The sequence below is a fragment of the Mastacembelus armatus genome, chromosome 21 (genome assembly GCF_900324485.2).
Source record: "Mastacembelus armatus chromosome 21, fMasArm1.2, whole genome shotgun sequence".
Classification (NCBI taxonomy): Eukaryota; Metazoa; Chordata; class Actinopteri; order Synbranchiformes; family Mastacembelidae; genus Mastacembelus; species Mastacembelus armatus.
The window spans coordinates 17,408,962-17,424,493 of record NC_046653.1 but is presented as its reverse complement, the minus strand read 5'-3'; the positions used below and the strand labels follow the sequence as shown (position 1 = coordinate 17,424,493).

At 39.0% G+C, this 15,532-nt stretch overlaps 2 protein-coding genes across 2 annotated transcripts in view; one reads left to right on the top strand and one right to left on the bottom strand.

Annotated features, from left to right (window-relative positions):
* Window positions 1-3,584: 3,584 nt before the first annotated feature.
* tmtops2b (teleost multiple tissue opsin 2b) lies at window positions 3,585-13,165 on the top strand. The gene is made up of 4 exons (XM_033325790.1): window positions 3,585-3,942; window positions 6,804-7,129; window positions 9,392-9,629; window positions 13,029-13,165. Exons 1-4 carry the CDS (start codon window positions 3,585-3,587, stop codon window positions 13,163-13,165), a joined length of 1,059 nt encoding a protein of 352 aa, XP_033181681.1.
* st6gal2a (ST6 beta-galactosamide alpha-2,6-sialyltranferase 2a) overlaps window positions 9,671-15,532 on the bottom strand; it is a 31,544-nt gene continuing 25,682 nt past the window's right edge. Inside the window, exon 7 of the mRNA XM_026295323.2 lies at window positions 9,671-13,594. Within this exon, the coding sequence (XP_026151108.1) occupies window positions 13,347-13,594 (248 nt within the window). The 3' untranslated portion in view covers window positions 9,671-13,346. The remainder of the gene's footprint in view (window positions 13,595-15,532) is intronic.

Genomic DNA, 15,532 nt, shown 5'->3' with positions numbered 1-15,532 from the left:
TAATAATAATCATGACAGCAATAATAATAATAATACTTATTTTATTTTTTAGTTTGGCTTTTGATGGTTGTCACTTTTTTGATTAACAAAACACTATAATATAGGATCAGATCTATATCATTATTTAATCATTTATTTTCAACACTGACACAATGGCTCATTCATTCCTTCACACGAAACTTTCCACAGTGGAGTGAACCTAACTTGTTTCATACCTTGTTTATTTTCCTGTAAGATGATAGGATGGATTTGCATTTGCTAAATGTGTACCGTATGATCCTGTGCTAGTAGGAGCTACAAAATACTAATGACACTGTCTTCCTTTTAGAAAACATGTTTGTTCTTAAATCCACCACTACACTACAGGTTTTCTCTACTACAGCTTGTTTGAGTGTTGGACATTCAAATAGCATTAGGCTAATTGGCACTTTACAGAAAGAAATGAATGGCTCTTGGTGTAATTTGGTATTTAATGTCACATCACAAATCTTATTAGTCAGTGTTAATGTTACTGTAGATCAGATATATCAGATGTAAAAGAAAACATATGTAAATAATAATAGAGAGAAGAAGAAAAGCTGTTGTTTAGGCCTGAGTATAGGTATAAATTCAGACAACCTGAGAAGGATTATGTGGGTTTGCCTCAGTCAATATTTTCTGGCTTACTTCATCATCTGATGAACAGGGGAAAATCTTTTTTTTTTTTTACCATCATCTGAGCGATATCAAAATTCATTGTTTTTGGTTTTGTTTACTTTTGCTCAATCTTCACAACAATGAGTGAAGAAAGACAAGCATTGAAATCTCATACAATAATCCTGCCTGCCTGATGGCTTAGTTAAGCATGTCCATATAATGCAGGCAGCTGTAGATGCTCAGTGCAGCCACAGTGCAACGAACTCAGGAGGGTTCCTGCTGTCTTTGAAATGATTAAATGAGCACTCAGCTAAGGATAATTCAGTTGTTCTGGTCTTGAAAAGCACAGCTCATTGATCACTGAGATGGAAAAAGGAACAATAAATGATGATGTGATGAAACACATCTTTCCAGATGATTATTTTAATCCAAGACCATGAAACATGCTCAGAAAATGCACTTTACCATAAGACAAAGACAAATAAAATTATACTTAAACATTAGATGTTAGACAATCAGAGCCTATTTGATTATTTGATTGTTTCTACAATAGAAGTTTTGCAAGGAAGCAATACATTATCTTATCTTAATGTTATTCTCTTTTTGGCATGTTTTGTGATTAAATCATCAGCTGATAAAATCCCTCAGAGGTCATTTCCAGAACAGCCCATCTGTTAGGGGAGATGCTGGACATATTGGATGATCTGAGAGCTGTTAATTGTGGGGACAGGCATGAAAACAGCACAGATCTTGTTATTGATAATTTGTAGCTCTTATTGTCAAAAGTAAAAACCTGGGACACTGACATTAGCAGCTGAATACCAGCTCTGCAGGGGAGTGCAGAAAGATAATAATATGGGAAATGGACACCCACCTCTTTACAACAGCTGAATTTTCATATGTATCGTAATGAAGCAAGGTTTTTAATTAAATGGATTCACACCCAGTGACAAAGTGAATCCAGGTAGAATATATGGTTGCTATATAAAACTAAGCCAGCCATGAAGAACTATAACTATGATACCCTCAGTTTTCTTCTTGAGCCACAACAGGACAAGACTGGAATGAATTTTATTCATCTGCTCTGTTTGCAGGCTCCTGACATGGTGCATGCTGGCTCACTGTCACAGTGTCATGTATAACTGGGAACATTAAAAATACAGAGCCACAATTTGTTAATGTTATTACCTGTGCTTTTACTCATATGACAAGTTAAAATGTCTGCTGATATAAACCCTTTGTTATTATTGTAAAGTGCTGGGAAAATGCAGATCATGCTTAATGCCTACAAATATATCATTCTTTAAAATTCAGATGCAGTGTTAAGTTTGGCAAAAAGAAATGGGAAATATTTTTTCATTTTTGGAGACCACATGCAGATATTTACTTCAAAATTTTCATGGTATTTTAGATTTATCTCCTTTTTATTCATATATTTTGAGCTCACCTTTCAATCGCATTGCTACTAATTAATCTGTTCCAAACAGAGCAGAGACTGAATTTTCTATTTGCCCCTGAGCATTTATCTCAGGGTTAAGATTTATCTCAAGGTTTTTATGTATTCTGCATGAATCAAGTTTTTTTTAAACGAATCAATTCTTTTTTTTATGATTACGGACATAAAGGCAAGCTAAAAGTCAAAAATAAAATTTTAAAAAATAGGTTTTTTTATGATTAATCTCTGCACTCATTTATTTCAGAGCCACCTGTTTGATACATAAACAGAAGAAAAACAGAAGCTCCAGAAATTCTTAATAATTTGTCACTCTGACTACACACAAGTATCAAAGCGTGGTTTTGAATGATGTGGAAAAGCTGATACCCTCCTGTTAATGTGTGTAAATGCCTCAGGCAGCAAGCATCTCAGTGAGTGCAGCTATGTTTAAGTAATCAATTGTGGTTAGCTTGTACTAATCATTGTATCACATTTAAGTGTTGCATTAAAAGACCTTTAAAATGCACTTCAAAAATATTTGCTGTTAGAGGCTTTTTAAATTGTCAACATTACTGCTTTGAATTATTTTCTACAAAGCTGGTTATGATGGTTTTCATGAGCTTTGTACATAGAAAATGCCCATTGAATGTGAAAATACTGACTGGGCCTTTGAACCATTGTGGTGAATTCATTTTAAAAGACAAGGTCATCGATTTTCTACTTATTATTCTGCACAAATTCAATAGACTAAAACCAGCAATGATTTTGTGTACCCGCTGTAATACTCTGTGAATCCAGACCCTTTGGCTTATTTCTGTGTCAGTGACCTCCACTTTCAGGATTCGAACCTGAGGCCTTTCAGTGTGGAGTTTGCATGATTTCCCCATGTCTATGTGGGTTTTTTCTGGGTGCTCTGGTTTCCTCTCACAGTCCAAACACATGCAGTTTGGGGTTAGGTCATTGGTGAGTGTTTGTCTCTATGTGTCAGCCCTGTGATGGGCTGGTGATCTGCCCAGTATGTAATCTGCCTCTCGCCCAATTCCCTCACGCACACGCGCACACCAAACCCTCCCCCATGGCTCCTGTTGTCCTATAGTGCCTCCTGACGTAAGAGTCGCCTTTAAAAGATGCTGGATAACGGAGCAAAGTGATCACAGCCTTCCTCAGACATAACATAAGACACTTGTATAAACTCAGATGAATAATGACATTTTTTTGTGAAAAAAAAAAAAATATTAAAGCAAAAAGTGAAATGAAAAATGTGGTGAACATGGAAGAGAAGACGCGCGATGCGCGCAGGGAACAGGTGGCACTTTGGTTGCCATGTATTTTCCAGCCTTTGTGTTAGTGTAGGGTGGCAGCTCTCAGCACCTGCAGAGGAATGTGCGTTTTGAGCACAACACCAAGTGCACAGGTCAGGCTACATGCTCCAAAGGGACAAACAGAAGCTTTCATAAACTTTGCATGTGTGAGCAATGTGAGATACTCTAAGTAGAAATACCGCTGCAGAAGGATGGACCGCAGGATGTTTTCCGGTCAGGCGGGTCTGAATTGCAGCTTCAACCTCAGCGATGACCAGCAGCTCACGGACGCGCCGGAGAAACTCTCCCCCATGGGCTTCGTCGTGCTGTCCGTGATGCTGGGCTTCATCATGACTTTTGGCTTCCTTAACAACTTCGTTGTCCTGCTTCTCTTCTGCAAATTCAAGAAGCTGCGAACGCCGGTGAACATGCTGTTGCTGAACATTAGTGTCAGTGACATGCTGGTGTGTTTGTTCGGCACCACACTCAGCTTTGCTTCCAGTATCCGTAGAAAGTGGCTGCTGGGGCGCAGTGGATGCAACTGGTACGGCTTCGTTAACTCCTGTTTTGGTGAGTCCCCCAAATGACAGAGCATCTGGCATGTTTAAAAAAAAATATTGTATGAGTATGTGTGAGACAGTAGGCTGTACCAAAAACCCTTAACATTTTTTTAAAAATAAACAATTACCTGTGAATTAAAAGGCGACTTTTGTAGTTTTTATCAGTTCAGTGGCTAAAAATCTGCAACCAGACCTTGATATGCAGTTGATTGAAGCCTACATCAGTGACTGGAGACTGAGGGGGACTGGGTGTGATGTTCTCAGTGGAGCATGGCAGCACCTCTGTACACCATCAATCAAATCAGTCAGGCATTTTTTTTTTTAACATGGCACCTTTCTTAGAAGTTTATGCAATTTAAAGTATTTTGCAGTCGACTGAAGAGTTAACAATAAGACAGGAAATGAGGGGAAATAAAAGAAAAGAAAAACACAGAAAAGTTAAACAACTATGAGCAATGAAACCTTGATCACAGTCGAAATAAAATAAGATACAATATAAATAAGACAGATGGTGGGCTAGGTGTAGATAAAAACGTCAACTGTTCCAGTGACTGGGAGCATGGACATATGGTTCATACACTGTAAGCATGTCCAACAAGTAGGATGGTGCTAGACCATGAAATGTATCAGAACAAGTAAAATGTTTCAAAATCAATACAAAAGCTGACAGGCAGCTACATAAAGACAAGTGTATTGTGTTCTCCTTTTGGAGTTTGTGGCCAGTCTCTCTCACTGAGTCTGTGAGCCAATAACTACATTTCTGTTTTGCCCTCTGAGGTGACTCACATATATTAGAATTGTAAATAATTATTTGCACAAATACTGAGATCTCTTTTGTTGGAAAATGGCGTAAGACATTTGTGGTGTCAGACATGTATTTATGTCAATCTAGATCAGTTCTTTCTTGTTTATATATAGACCTGGCTCAGATTTGTATATTAGTGCATTAAGTGACACACGGCATGTGTACTTCACAAACACCCATCTTCACATCCAGCACACTCACTTTGTCTACTGCATATTGTCCCCAAAGGAAATTGGATTATTCATTTCCTTTCTATAACTCTCCCAGCCACAATCCCTACCCTGCCGGCTTTCCTACAGAGAGAGCACAGGAGTACCTCTATAGTCAGTGCCACAGCACAAACTCACACATTATATGTAATATTACTGATGACCAGCTCCATCTGGACTGCCGATGGCCAGTTAAAAACACTGATCAAATTTTTTAAAAAGGACTATTCAGGGAAGACATCCATAATGGAAAGAGCAGCCAAGATATAGAAAGCCTCTCTGGCTGTAAATGTCCAGCTTTTAACGTCTGTCTCATATATTATCAAATCTCATTTTCTGTGTACTGACCATTGGATTTCTAAAAAACTAGAATGGCAGACACTCATGACGCACATTGATGACTCACATTTACGTTTAGTTCAGTCAGATCTTTATAGATCTTTCATGAATGCAACCTTTGATATACAACTCTTAGTATGAAACTAAATACATTAACTGAAACAAGGTGAGACACTAGTGCACTACAGGTTAGTGAAATAATGTCTCAAATGTATTAACCAGCTGTATTTTCATTTTAAATTGGTACAGTATAGCCACCACGAGCACTGTTGGGTTCAAGTACTAAAAAGCTTTAGTTTTTCACATAATAATCTGGTCTAATCAGAAATATTTTCTTTCCCAAGTAGATGGTTGAGAAAATGATGAACATTTTCAGTGTTCATATTTTTCAAATGTGGTGGTCCTAAATAAGTAGTAATCTGTAATCTGTCAAATATTCATATTGGGTTCAGTACCATAACTATAAACAAGCTGCACCGAACATGTTGCTCGGCTTCTGATTTCATGTCAGAATCAGCTGCAGTTGCTACTGAGTTAGAGATTTTGTGTCTGTGACTTTTTTTACAAAGCTCTGGTTACAACAGCTTTTTTTAGCTGGTGAAAGTAGGACTGCAAGCCTGAAAATGGATGCACAAACTTGCAAAACTGAGTTTTAAGGCAGAACCTGTGCATTTACAGATGTAAACCTAAATGTACAAGCTTGTTGCAAATATAATTTTACAAATACACACTGTTTTCACACAGACTCTTTAGAATTATATAATTTTCCATAATGGATATGCTTATGCCCTGCGACAGACTGGTGACCTGTCCAGGGTGTACCCCTGCCTTCCACCCGAGAGAGAGCTGGGATAGGCTCCAGCAGATCCCCGTGACCCTGAACAAGGAAAAAGCGGGTATAGAAGATGGATGGATGGATGGATATGCTTATCAGTGTGTAATACTAAGACTGTACTAACTCATGTCTAGCCAGTGAATGATGTGCTGAAGCAGGAATTAGCACAGTGGGCCTAAACACATCAAAGGTCTATTGTCATGGTGCTATGAATATAAATCTGTAATTATTATTTTCAGTGAGACTAGCAAGTAATGACAGTCCTTAGGGAGAAACACAGGGATGGACTGAACAAACAGTAAAATCAAGAACCATTATTGTTCTTTTCTCCACTGTGGTTTGTCTAATTTGTTTTTGTTTTTTTCCAATACATTAACATGTAGTTCACACGCAGACATCTGTTTTTCGTTTACGTCTACAGGATTCACTGATATTAATCAATAAGAAAGAGCCCATAGCCATATGACTCTCCTCCTGTGGAAAAAACTGCAATGTACAATGTGTCTTTCAACCCGGTCTCATATCATTTGGTGAAGTAGTTACGAAATTGAATCTATTATTTTGTGCACGCAGACATGCACACTTATTGAGTTCTCAATTCTGCAGCTTTGTTTGTATTTCTGAGTGTTTGTGGCAAGCCTGATGACTGCAGCTGGCTTCCTCCACCTCTCTGTCTTCTTCAGGTATTGTGTCATTGATCTCTTTAGTGATCCTCTCCTATGACCGCTACAGCACTCTGACCGTGCACAACAAGCATGCGCTGAACTACCGCAAACCTTTGCTGGCTGTTGGGGGCACTTGGTTCTACTCCTTGTTCTGGACAGTGCCTCCCCTGCTGGGCTGGAGCAGCTATGGTATCGAGGGGGCAGGAACAAGCTGCTCTGTGTCCTGGACAACTCAGACGGCCGAGTCACACGCGTACATCATCTGTCTCTTCACTTTCTGCCTGGGTCTGCCTGTCTTGGTGATGCTCTACTGCTATTTCAGACTGCTCTGGGCAGTCAAACAGGTAGAGAGACAGCAATAGTATATGTGTATTTGTGTGTCTGTGTCTACATGTTTACATATGTTTTTGCTATTGTTCTGTATGATGTTGAAGGCAATACCACAATTACTTAAATTCCATCACAATCTACCTTTTGAGTATAAACAGGCTTGGTGGGTAAAATAGCCTTTTTAACAAAACACAGTAGTTGGTTACATTGAATTAATGTGAATTACAAGTCCCATGGTGTTCACTTTGTAGAACAATTTCACAGCAAAAACATTAGCACCCACACTCAGTCAGCAGTCCCCCATAACGGGGGCATGCACTAATCACATTCACTGAGTTTCAGTGCTTAGTGGAGTGGCAGAGTTGTGCTTGTGTTCATAGAAGCGGAATTATGAAGCTTCATTTTCAGTCTGTTTCACACAGACTTCCCCCTTCAAAAAAGCCCAGAAGGCATCATCCCCCTGCTGTGACTCTGCACAGAGTGATATAGTAGGGAATTGTGCGGTACTGCTAAGGTCCAGCTCTTTGTTTACCTAAACCTAGGTACTGGTAGTGCCCATGGCCTCTCACTCAAACCCTCTGGCTCTAATTGTGCAGGAAAGGGAAGAGATATTTTGAGAAATGCTTTTGTCTTCTTAGGGAACAGGAAATATTAAGAAAAAATGCAAGGAGTCTCCCTGTCCTCTGCTGAAAACAAAGCACACACATAATTGATAGTGACCCGTGGCAGCCACTGGTGCATGAGGTTTTGGTGAGTTTTAGGGAGTGACTTTACTCACCTTAAGTAAGTTAAATCCTCTAAACTCCCAGTGGTTTAGATTTAAATCATGTATCTGTGAGAGCAGAGGGGATTAAGAGGACTGGAGATTATCACAGCGTTACACCTTAGAAAGCTCCGCTGCTGTGACAAACCCTGACCCTCTCAAAACTCCTTTTGTTACTCCAGCCATATTAATCAGGTTGTAAAACATATGAGCTTTACCCATTTTAAGTGCTTTAAAAATAAAGATTATGAAAATCCAGTTGTATAGTACATCAACAAACAGAATATTGACAGAATATGGAGTTTACTGCAATGGTTACTGTTATCCTTTGACAGCTGGATGCCTCCTTCCTAAATAAATCTTATATTATTTTTTATCTGTTTGCAAAGACCCCTGGTATCAATAAGCAGCTTTCACATAGTGTTATTTACCTATCTGAGTAGTTTACATTAGCTGAATTAGTTTCAGGTCAGAACCATAATGTCAGGTCACACATTTGTTACATTAAATGTGGCTCCACTGCTACTGAGCACAAACCCCCCCCCTAGTTCAAAAGATGATAAAAACAGTTCCTATTCATGTTTTCAGGTGTACACACAGTTCTCAGAATAACATCCTGGTGCTGTAAAAGCTTTTTGAGGAAAGATCTAAAATCATCAACAGTGGCCATGTCTTCATTTCTGTTAAAGGCATCCACCCTCAGAATCACAACTAATCAGCTGGAGGAGGGAACAAGGATCATAAGAATCAGTGTTACAGGGATCGGATTTTAGTTTCAATTTGCTGTTTGAATAGAAGTGTATTGGATATCTCCTGTATGACTATCTCATGTTACTAAAGCTGAGCAGACCTCCTGCTGGCTTGGCCCCACTTAGCTCGCGGGAAGTCATTAAAAGTAAGGATCACTTGTATTCAGTGTGCAAAAGTCTCACATAAATGTGTGAGAAAGTGCTGGGCTCAGCAGGACATGTAGACTATCTTGATTGTGTCGTGCAGGGAGCTGAGAAAACTCCCCCACTTTTCTTCATCTCCATTAAGCCACATAACACAGGGGTGAAGAAAGGGCTAAGATTAAAGAAGAGTCAGTGTGGCATCCAGGGGAACTTTAATTGGATCAGGACTGTGATACAGTTAACAGACCTGTAATGTAAGAAGATCAGTTGAATTTATTTACTGGGAATAACAAAATTTCTTTTGATATTTTGATTGACTGCAGATCTGTTAATTAATTTGTACCACTAAAGTGCAATATCAGTTTATGCATTAATGCATTATTATTTCATAAGCTGCTTGTGCATTAATTCTTCAGTCAGTGCATCCTTGAGTACACAAAGAAGAAGAGATTAGTCAATGAAGCTTTTGTAAAGGTGGCATTTAGTTAGTGTGGTGAAATAAAGGAAGTGACAAATTTTGGAAAGCAATTAAAAGTTTTCAAACTATCAAAAAACAAAAATATTTTCTGGAAACAAAACTATCTTTCCTCTAAAAGCGTCTCTCCTCCTGTCATCAACAGGTTGGTAAAATCCGAAAGACTGCAGCCCGGAGGAGAGAGTACCACATTCTGTTTATGGTTCTGACAACAGCAGCCTGCTACCTGATATGCTGGATGCCTTATGGTGTTGTGGCCATGATGGCAACATTTGGTCCGTCCAACATCATCAGTCCTGTGGCCAGTGTGGTTCCCTCGCTACTGGCCAAGAGCAGCACTGTCATCAACCCACTCATCTATATACTTATGAATAAGCAGGTTAGTGCTAAACATTTGTGGATTTTTCATTCAAATCACCGACAGTTTACATGTACAACAGCTTTATTTACATCGTAAAAAAAGACAAATTACAACAGCTGAAATCATACAAATGGTCTATTTAAATATCAATTCAAGTGTAGTAAGAAAATTCACTGACAAACCAAAGTCAAAAAGGCTGTTTGGAGTGAAACAGGCCCTTTATGCTTATGTTCAGTCATGATTGCTTCTGTTTCTCTTCCTTGGGAATATTGAAGTAAGTAGCAGGAGAGAAAGAAAAACACTTAAATCTTAAACCATCCTTAAGAGGCAGTGTGGTGCAGCATCTCTCACAATACAGAATAAAAACAAGACATTAAAAAATAGGATTCAAGGGAAAGTGCAGAGAGAAAAAAAGATGGGTGGGCAAAAACATCATAAAGTTTCTCAAAATATGTTTTCCCATCTCAACACTTCCCTACTGGTAAGACATTAAATCTTAACGTCAAGTTTCAGTACAGTGTATTGTACTTAATGCCTACAGTAAAATTGCTGTCTTGAAGAGGAGTAATAATTCAATCAAGTTCCAACTTAAAGCATGCCAGCGAGAACAACAGCACTTTATAATGTAAGTCCTGCTATTACTCCAAGTCCTCATCACACATTTAACCTATCCACATAACACATATTTAAAAATGGAATTTGGCACAATATTATGACGCAAAGATCAAGTTGCCAGAAGGTATTCTAGTTAATCAAAAGCTCCCAGGGAACTACTAATAGCTCCCCCACAGCTTAATGAGACTTTCCTGTCCATAAGCATGCACTAAAATCTGCAAAACACTACTTAAGGGAAGAAAAATTATATTACAATCGTCTCTCACAACATTAATGACAATGGTGTCTACTTGCAGCACAGTACAGCACAGACAGTTTAAGACTTTTAGCCCTGATCCTGATTTGCATGCTCTGTGCATTGAAAAATAATCAATGTTATCAGAAATATACACATATAATAAGTTCAAGGTTTATGCACCTTGAGTGTGTTACAATCACAAGCACTATAACATTGAGTCATTTCTCAACATAAAATATAAAACCTACAGCAGCTAATAAACTATATGATTTAAAATTAATGCTGAAGTCTCCTTAAGCTTCCACAGTGGTTTCTTTTTAAAAACCTCTGTCATAGTCCTCCACCACCTGCTTATGTTTCAGGTCTCCTTGTTCCAATTATCTCCTAATGACAAACCTAATAATCACCCTGAAACTGGGGCTGGGTATCAAAGCTCAGTCATTTTTTACATTTTTAACACCAAGTGTCATAAAGTGTGAACCATGGCTGGACAATATAATCACATATATATTATATATTTCTCAGTAAAGTATGTCTATACCATCTCTATAGAGCCACCTTTACCTTTAATATAGATTATGATGTATTGAATTATATTAGTTGCAATATAGACACCATAATAGGAGGCATGAATCGTATCACCCACACATAATGTCAAGTATTGAAAAACTGGAACACAGTATTGGGTCAATTCATTCCTTTGTTCAAACAGTTATAAAGGAGTTTGTTGGAAAAATTGGGTTCAAAGGTGCCTTCTCTTGATATCAGCACTTTGCTATTAGCCCTGGAAGGTTTTAGATTTAGACTGAATCCTGAAATCAAAGCACCATATTAGTTTTAGTCATATTTAGTCAGACTCATCCTTTTTAGTTTCAGTAGATGTTTAGTTGACTTAAATTAAACCCTGATGATGAGAAGAGTCCTTTGAAATTCTAGAAATAATAATGATTTTAAATGACCTTCTGGGTTTTTCAAACACTGCAGGTGAATTAATTATTAGAGAAACCAATGGTTAGCTCTGGTATGTTAACATACCAGGTTGACTAGTGCTGACAAACTGTAAATGATACCCAGCCCCCAATCCATAACAAGCAGCGCTAATCCTCAGAATAATTTACATACTACTGCTACTACAGAGCCATCCTCTTCACTATACAGTACATCAGACTATTCAAAGTAACATTTCTATGACAAGCTTTCACATCTTAAACTGAACTACAACCAATAGCACAACAGGTTGAGTAGCACATTTAAGTTGTAAAAATCTTTGTTATTAGCAACGTTTTTTCTGACTGCGTGTCTGCAGCAAAAAAAAAACAAAAAACAAAAAAAAAACACACCCAACTCTGTTTTCACTCAATACCACTAGAGCTTGCAGCAGATGTGGCACAGATTCGTTGTAAACAGAAAATAATCATAGGCAAAGACACATCAAATCAGATAATATTCCCATTTTAAATTCCTCTGGTATAATCGGCTCCACTCTGAGCTGCAGACAGGTACAGACAATTACTATAGGTTTCAGGAATTATGACACATTTACAGTTGTAGGAAATGAGACTCATGCCATTACACAGCAAAGAAATAACCCTGCATGGAGCTGCAAATATTCTGACCATACCGCTCTATAGAGCTTCAGGAAGAGTTTGGCCATTACTTGCAGTAGTAAAATTACATTCAATAAGAGTCAACTGACTGTCGAAAACAGGGGCTGGTGATTGCTGAGGCAGAGCTGAGAATCCCCTGACACACACCACTTGAGAAATATCAACTGCTTCACACCTTTCATGGCAATCAAACTCCACGGTACTGCAGTCCTGCCACAGTATGTACTGCATGTTACTGAACAGTCACAAGGCAACCCGAGGAAAGCGTTTAATTGGCCACTAGGCACGGGGTTACAGCTGTTCGAGCACCTGTTAGCTCTGTAGATCCATTTTGGCCCCATTTACATTGATTTTATGATGCACCCGGTGAAAAAAAATGTTACTATAGTTAAGATGAATCCAAAAGGACAACTGGCGCCTTCCTGTGAGCTTCTAAGTGAGATACAGGGCTCTTGACATTGATTGAGGAAGTGCCAACACGGTGGTTGTGAGTCTGCATGCACAGGAGAATATGTGAGCATTAGCATCAGTAGTGCGAAATGAAGCCGTCATGACGACACGAAATATAACTTCTGAGTTCACAAGATATTATTAGAGGAATGTCAAACAGGAACACCTGTTGCAGAGCGATGAGCTGCACAGTTACGTGACCACTGTGGCAGCTTGACTTTGACTCTGGTGACATTAAATCTGTCTTTAAATATGGTTCATTCTACTGCATGTACGTGAAGTGTCAGCATTTATCTAAGTTGAATTTTTAACATTCAGCATGGATGACTGCTTATTCACAACCATTTTAACCAGTAAAAAAAAAAAATAGCACAAATATCCGGCATTATAATAGTGTCATTTCCTTTAAGTGGAGGACCACCCATACTATTGAAAAACACAGATTTTACACCATCGAAACACACCCAGCTATTTAAAATTCACTAAAAACATTGATCTGTTGCTACCCTAGTCAGCTCCACAGCTAACGTGGCTCAGCTAAAGCAGAGAGAAAAGTCTTTTTCAGCTTCATTGCGGAGACTCTTCCTGCCTGGTTCTGGTCTAGTGAACCATCTTGATGAAGAAGTCTTTCAGAGGTCTCCACATTGACCCTACCCTGGAGAGCTATGGCTTATGTTCTTCATGGGTCTAACTTCAAACTTGTAAGTTCCAGCCTCCTTGTCTCCAGTGGCTTTATTGCACCTCTCCCTTACTCAGCCAGAAAAGGCTGGATTGTGTGTGTGTATGTGTGCGTGTGCAATGTCAGGCTCAAAAGGTTAAGTTTCATTTCTCAGATGTCACAGTTGACGGTGCTGAAGCCTGGCAGTGTGACCCGTCCCTTCCTCTTGAGATCACTCTGAGGGCCTACGTTGATCCGCTGGATCAGACTCTTCTCGTACAGGAGGGGATGGTAGGCACCCAGTGTACAGGCAGCGTCATAGTAACGCTCGTGGTAGTGGCACAGGTCCGTCTGCCTCATGGAGGGAATGTATTCATACACGTGCACCTTCTCGCACAGCGCCATCATCAGGAGGATGCCTGCAACAGGGAGATAGAAGTTGAGGTGTTCATGTTTAAAATATTTCCTGACCAGTCCATTACTTAAACTTTTTTAATTATTATTATTCTGGGAGGTTTAGCAGAGAGCAGAGCAGAGAGAACAGCATGTTCACACCACACATTCACACTTGTGGCAAAAGTAACTAGAGGCAGAACTTAGGTTATATGATGGCAAGTTTAATAGGCAGAGCAGCAGAGTCACAATCAGAGCATTCGTTCTGCAGAACAGGCCAACACTGATTGACACTGAACATAGGTAACAGCAGTCTTTTATACCTACTCAGCAGTTTCAATTTACACATCAGCCACATGCATCACGCCTGCATGACATATACACAAGTGAATACACAGTGGTCAGTAAGGTAATGCTGCTTCCTGCATGTCTTTGAATTCACACAGGGAGGTAGCAGATATAATGTCTGTCAAGGTATTCTGTTGAAAATTTCCCTCACACACACCTCGAATATGGCCGGTATGATCACAACCTGCTGCCCACAGAGCTGCACTGCTTACAGCAGCTGGGGTGAAAGGGATGGTTTAATATTTTGGGAAACATGCATTTGTTTTTTTTTTTGTTTGTTTTTTTTTTTAAGAGTTAGATGAAACTGTCTTTCTCAGCATCTGCTGCCATCTTTGAAAAAAATGTATAAAATCTTTTCTGGATTTGCACAATATCAAAAAGCAGAGAATGCATTTAGATTGGGCATTTCCAGGGTGCAAATGTGCAGTTCAGCTGTGCTGCAATATAGAATTTGAGCTTAGCAAACTTGTATTTTAGATAGAGATAAAAAAAAATCAAACTGAATACATAATATATGAAGACAGTGTTTACTTGCCTTATCCAGCTCTGCAAGGTATCTTTCATGCACAGTAATGTGCTGCCAACATAAAGACAAGTCAGCTCCCACATATATTTACTTTTTTGTTATGTGTGTGTTTTTTTGTTTATTTGCACCTTGCTTTGTACTTTGCCGCTGGTTTGCGTTTATCTTTTCCTTCCTGGTGATTATTATTCTGCGCACAATCCTCATCCTTCTCCACTGCTGTTCTCCAGCATGATAATACTCACCAGGGATAACCAAACAAAATCCTTCCTGCAGAATGTGTAATCATATTGGTGTCATCATGGCATGATCTTGTAAGCCGGTTGTCCCTGTACTGTATTCTCAAAGAGATCCAGAAGTTTGTCCACCTTAGTTTCTAAAACTAATTTTATTTTTTTAATTGTTAACTACTGGTTGATTGTAAATAAAATCTCTTCAGCTCCAACAAGCATTAGACCACTTTGCCGGACATCTCATTTGAACTTTTATGACAGTCCTACAGTACCGTCCATCGCCTACCACTTATCCTGGAACTTCCAGGGACAGATCGCCAGCCTGTCACATCCTGCAGAACCAGTGGAAATTAATAAGCTTGGTTGAATTTGAATACTTCGATTTTATTTTCCACAACTGCAAATTGATACAGTAAGTGAGAGAAGCTAAAGAGAGAGCCAAATAAGCCTCAAAGCTGCTTAATACAGAAATAGTTACAAATATTTTATCTCGTGTTCACCTTTATGATAATGTCCCATTAATGTGACGAGCAGTCAATGCTGAAAAATACCAGCCTTGACTCATTTTCAAGTAAGACAATGAATGCTCATAACGGAGGTAAAACGCACGGTAGAACCTGTCATGACTCATTTCCACACAGTACTCAAGAAACATAGACAAAGACATGCACCAGCGCTGATATTTCAGACAGCATCCCTCAGACCTTTCCAGCAAATTATCTAATGACCTGGAAGGTGAAATTCCCTAGAGTTAGAGACCCACTCTGTAAGACCACTCTCTGAGAGTGTCACATCAAGGTCAGTCCATCTCTGATCATACCAGGAACAACTCTTGGTTTAGGGTCAAGACATTACAGTCA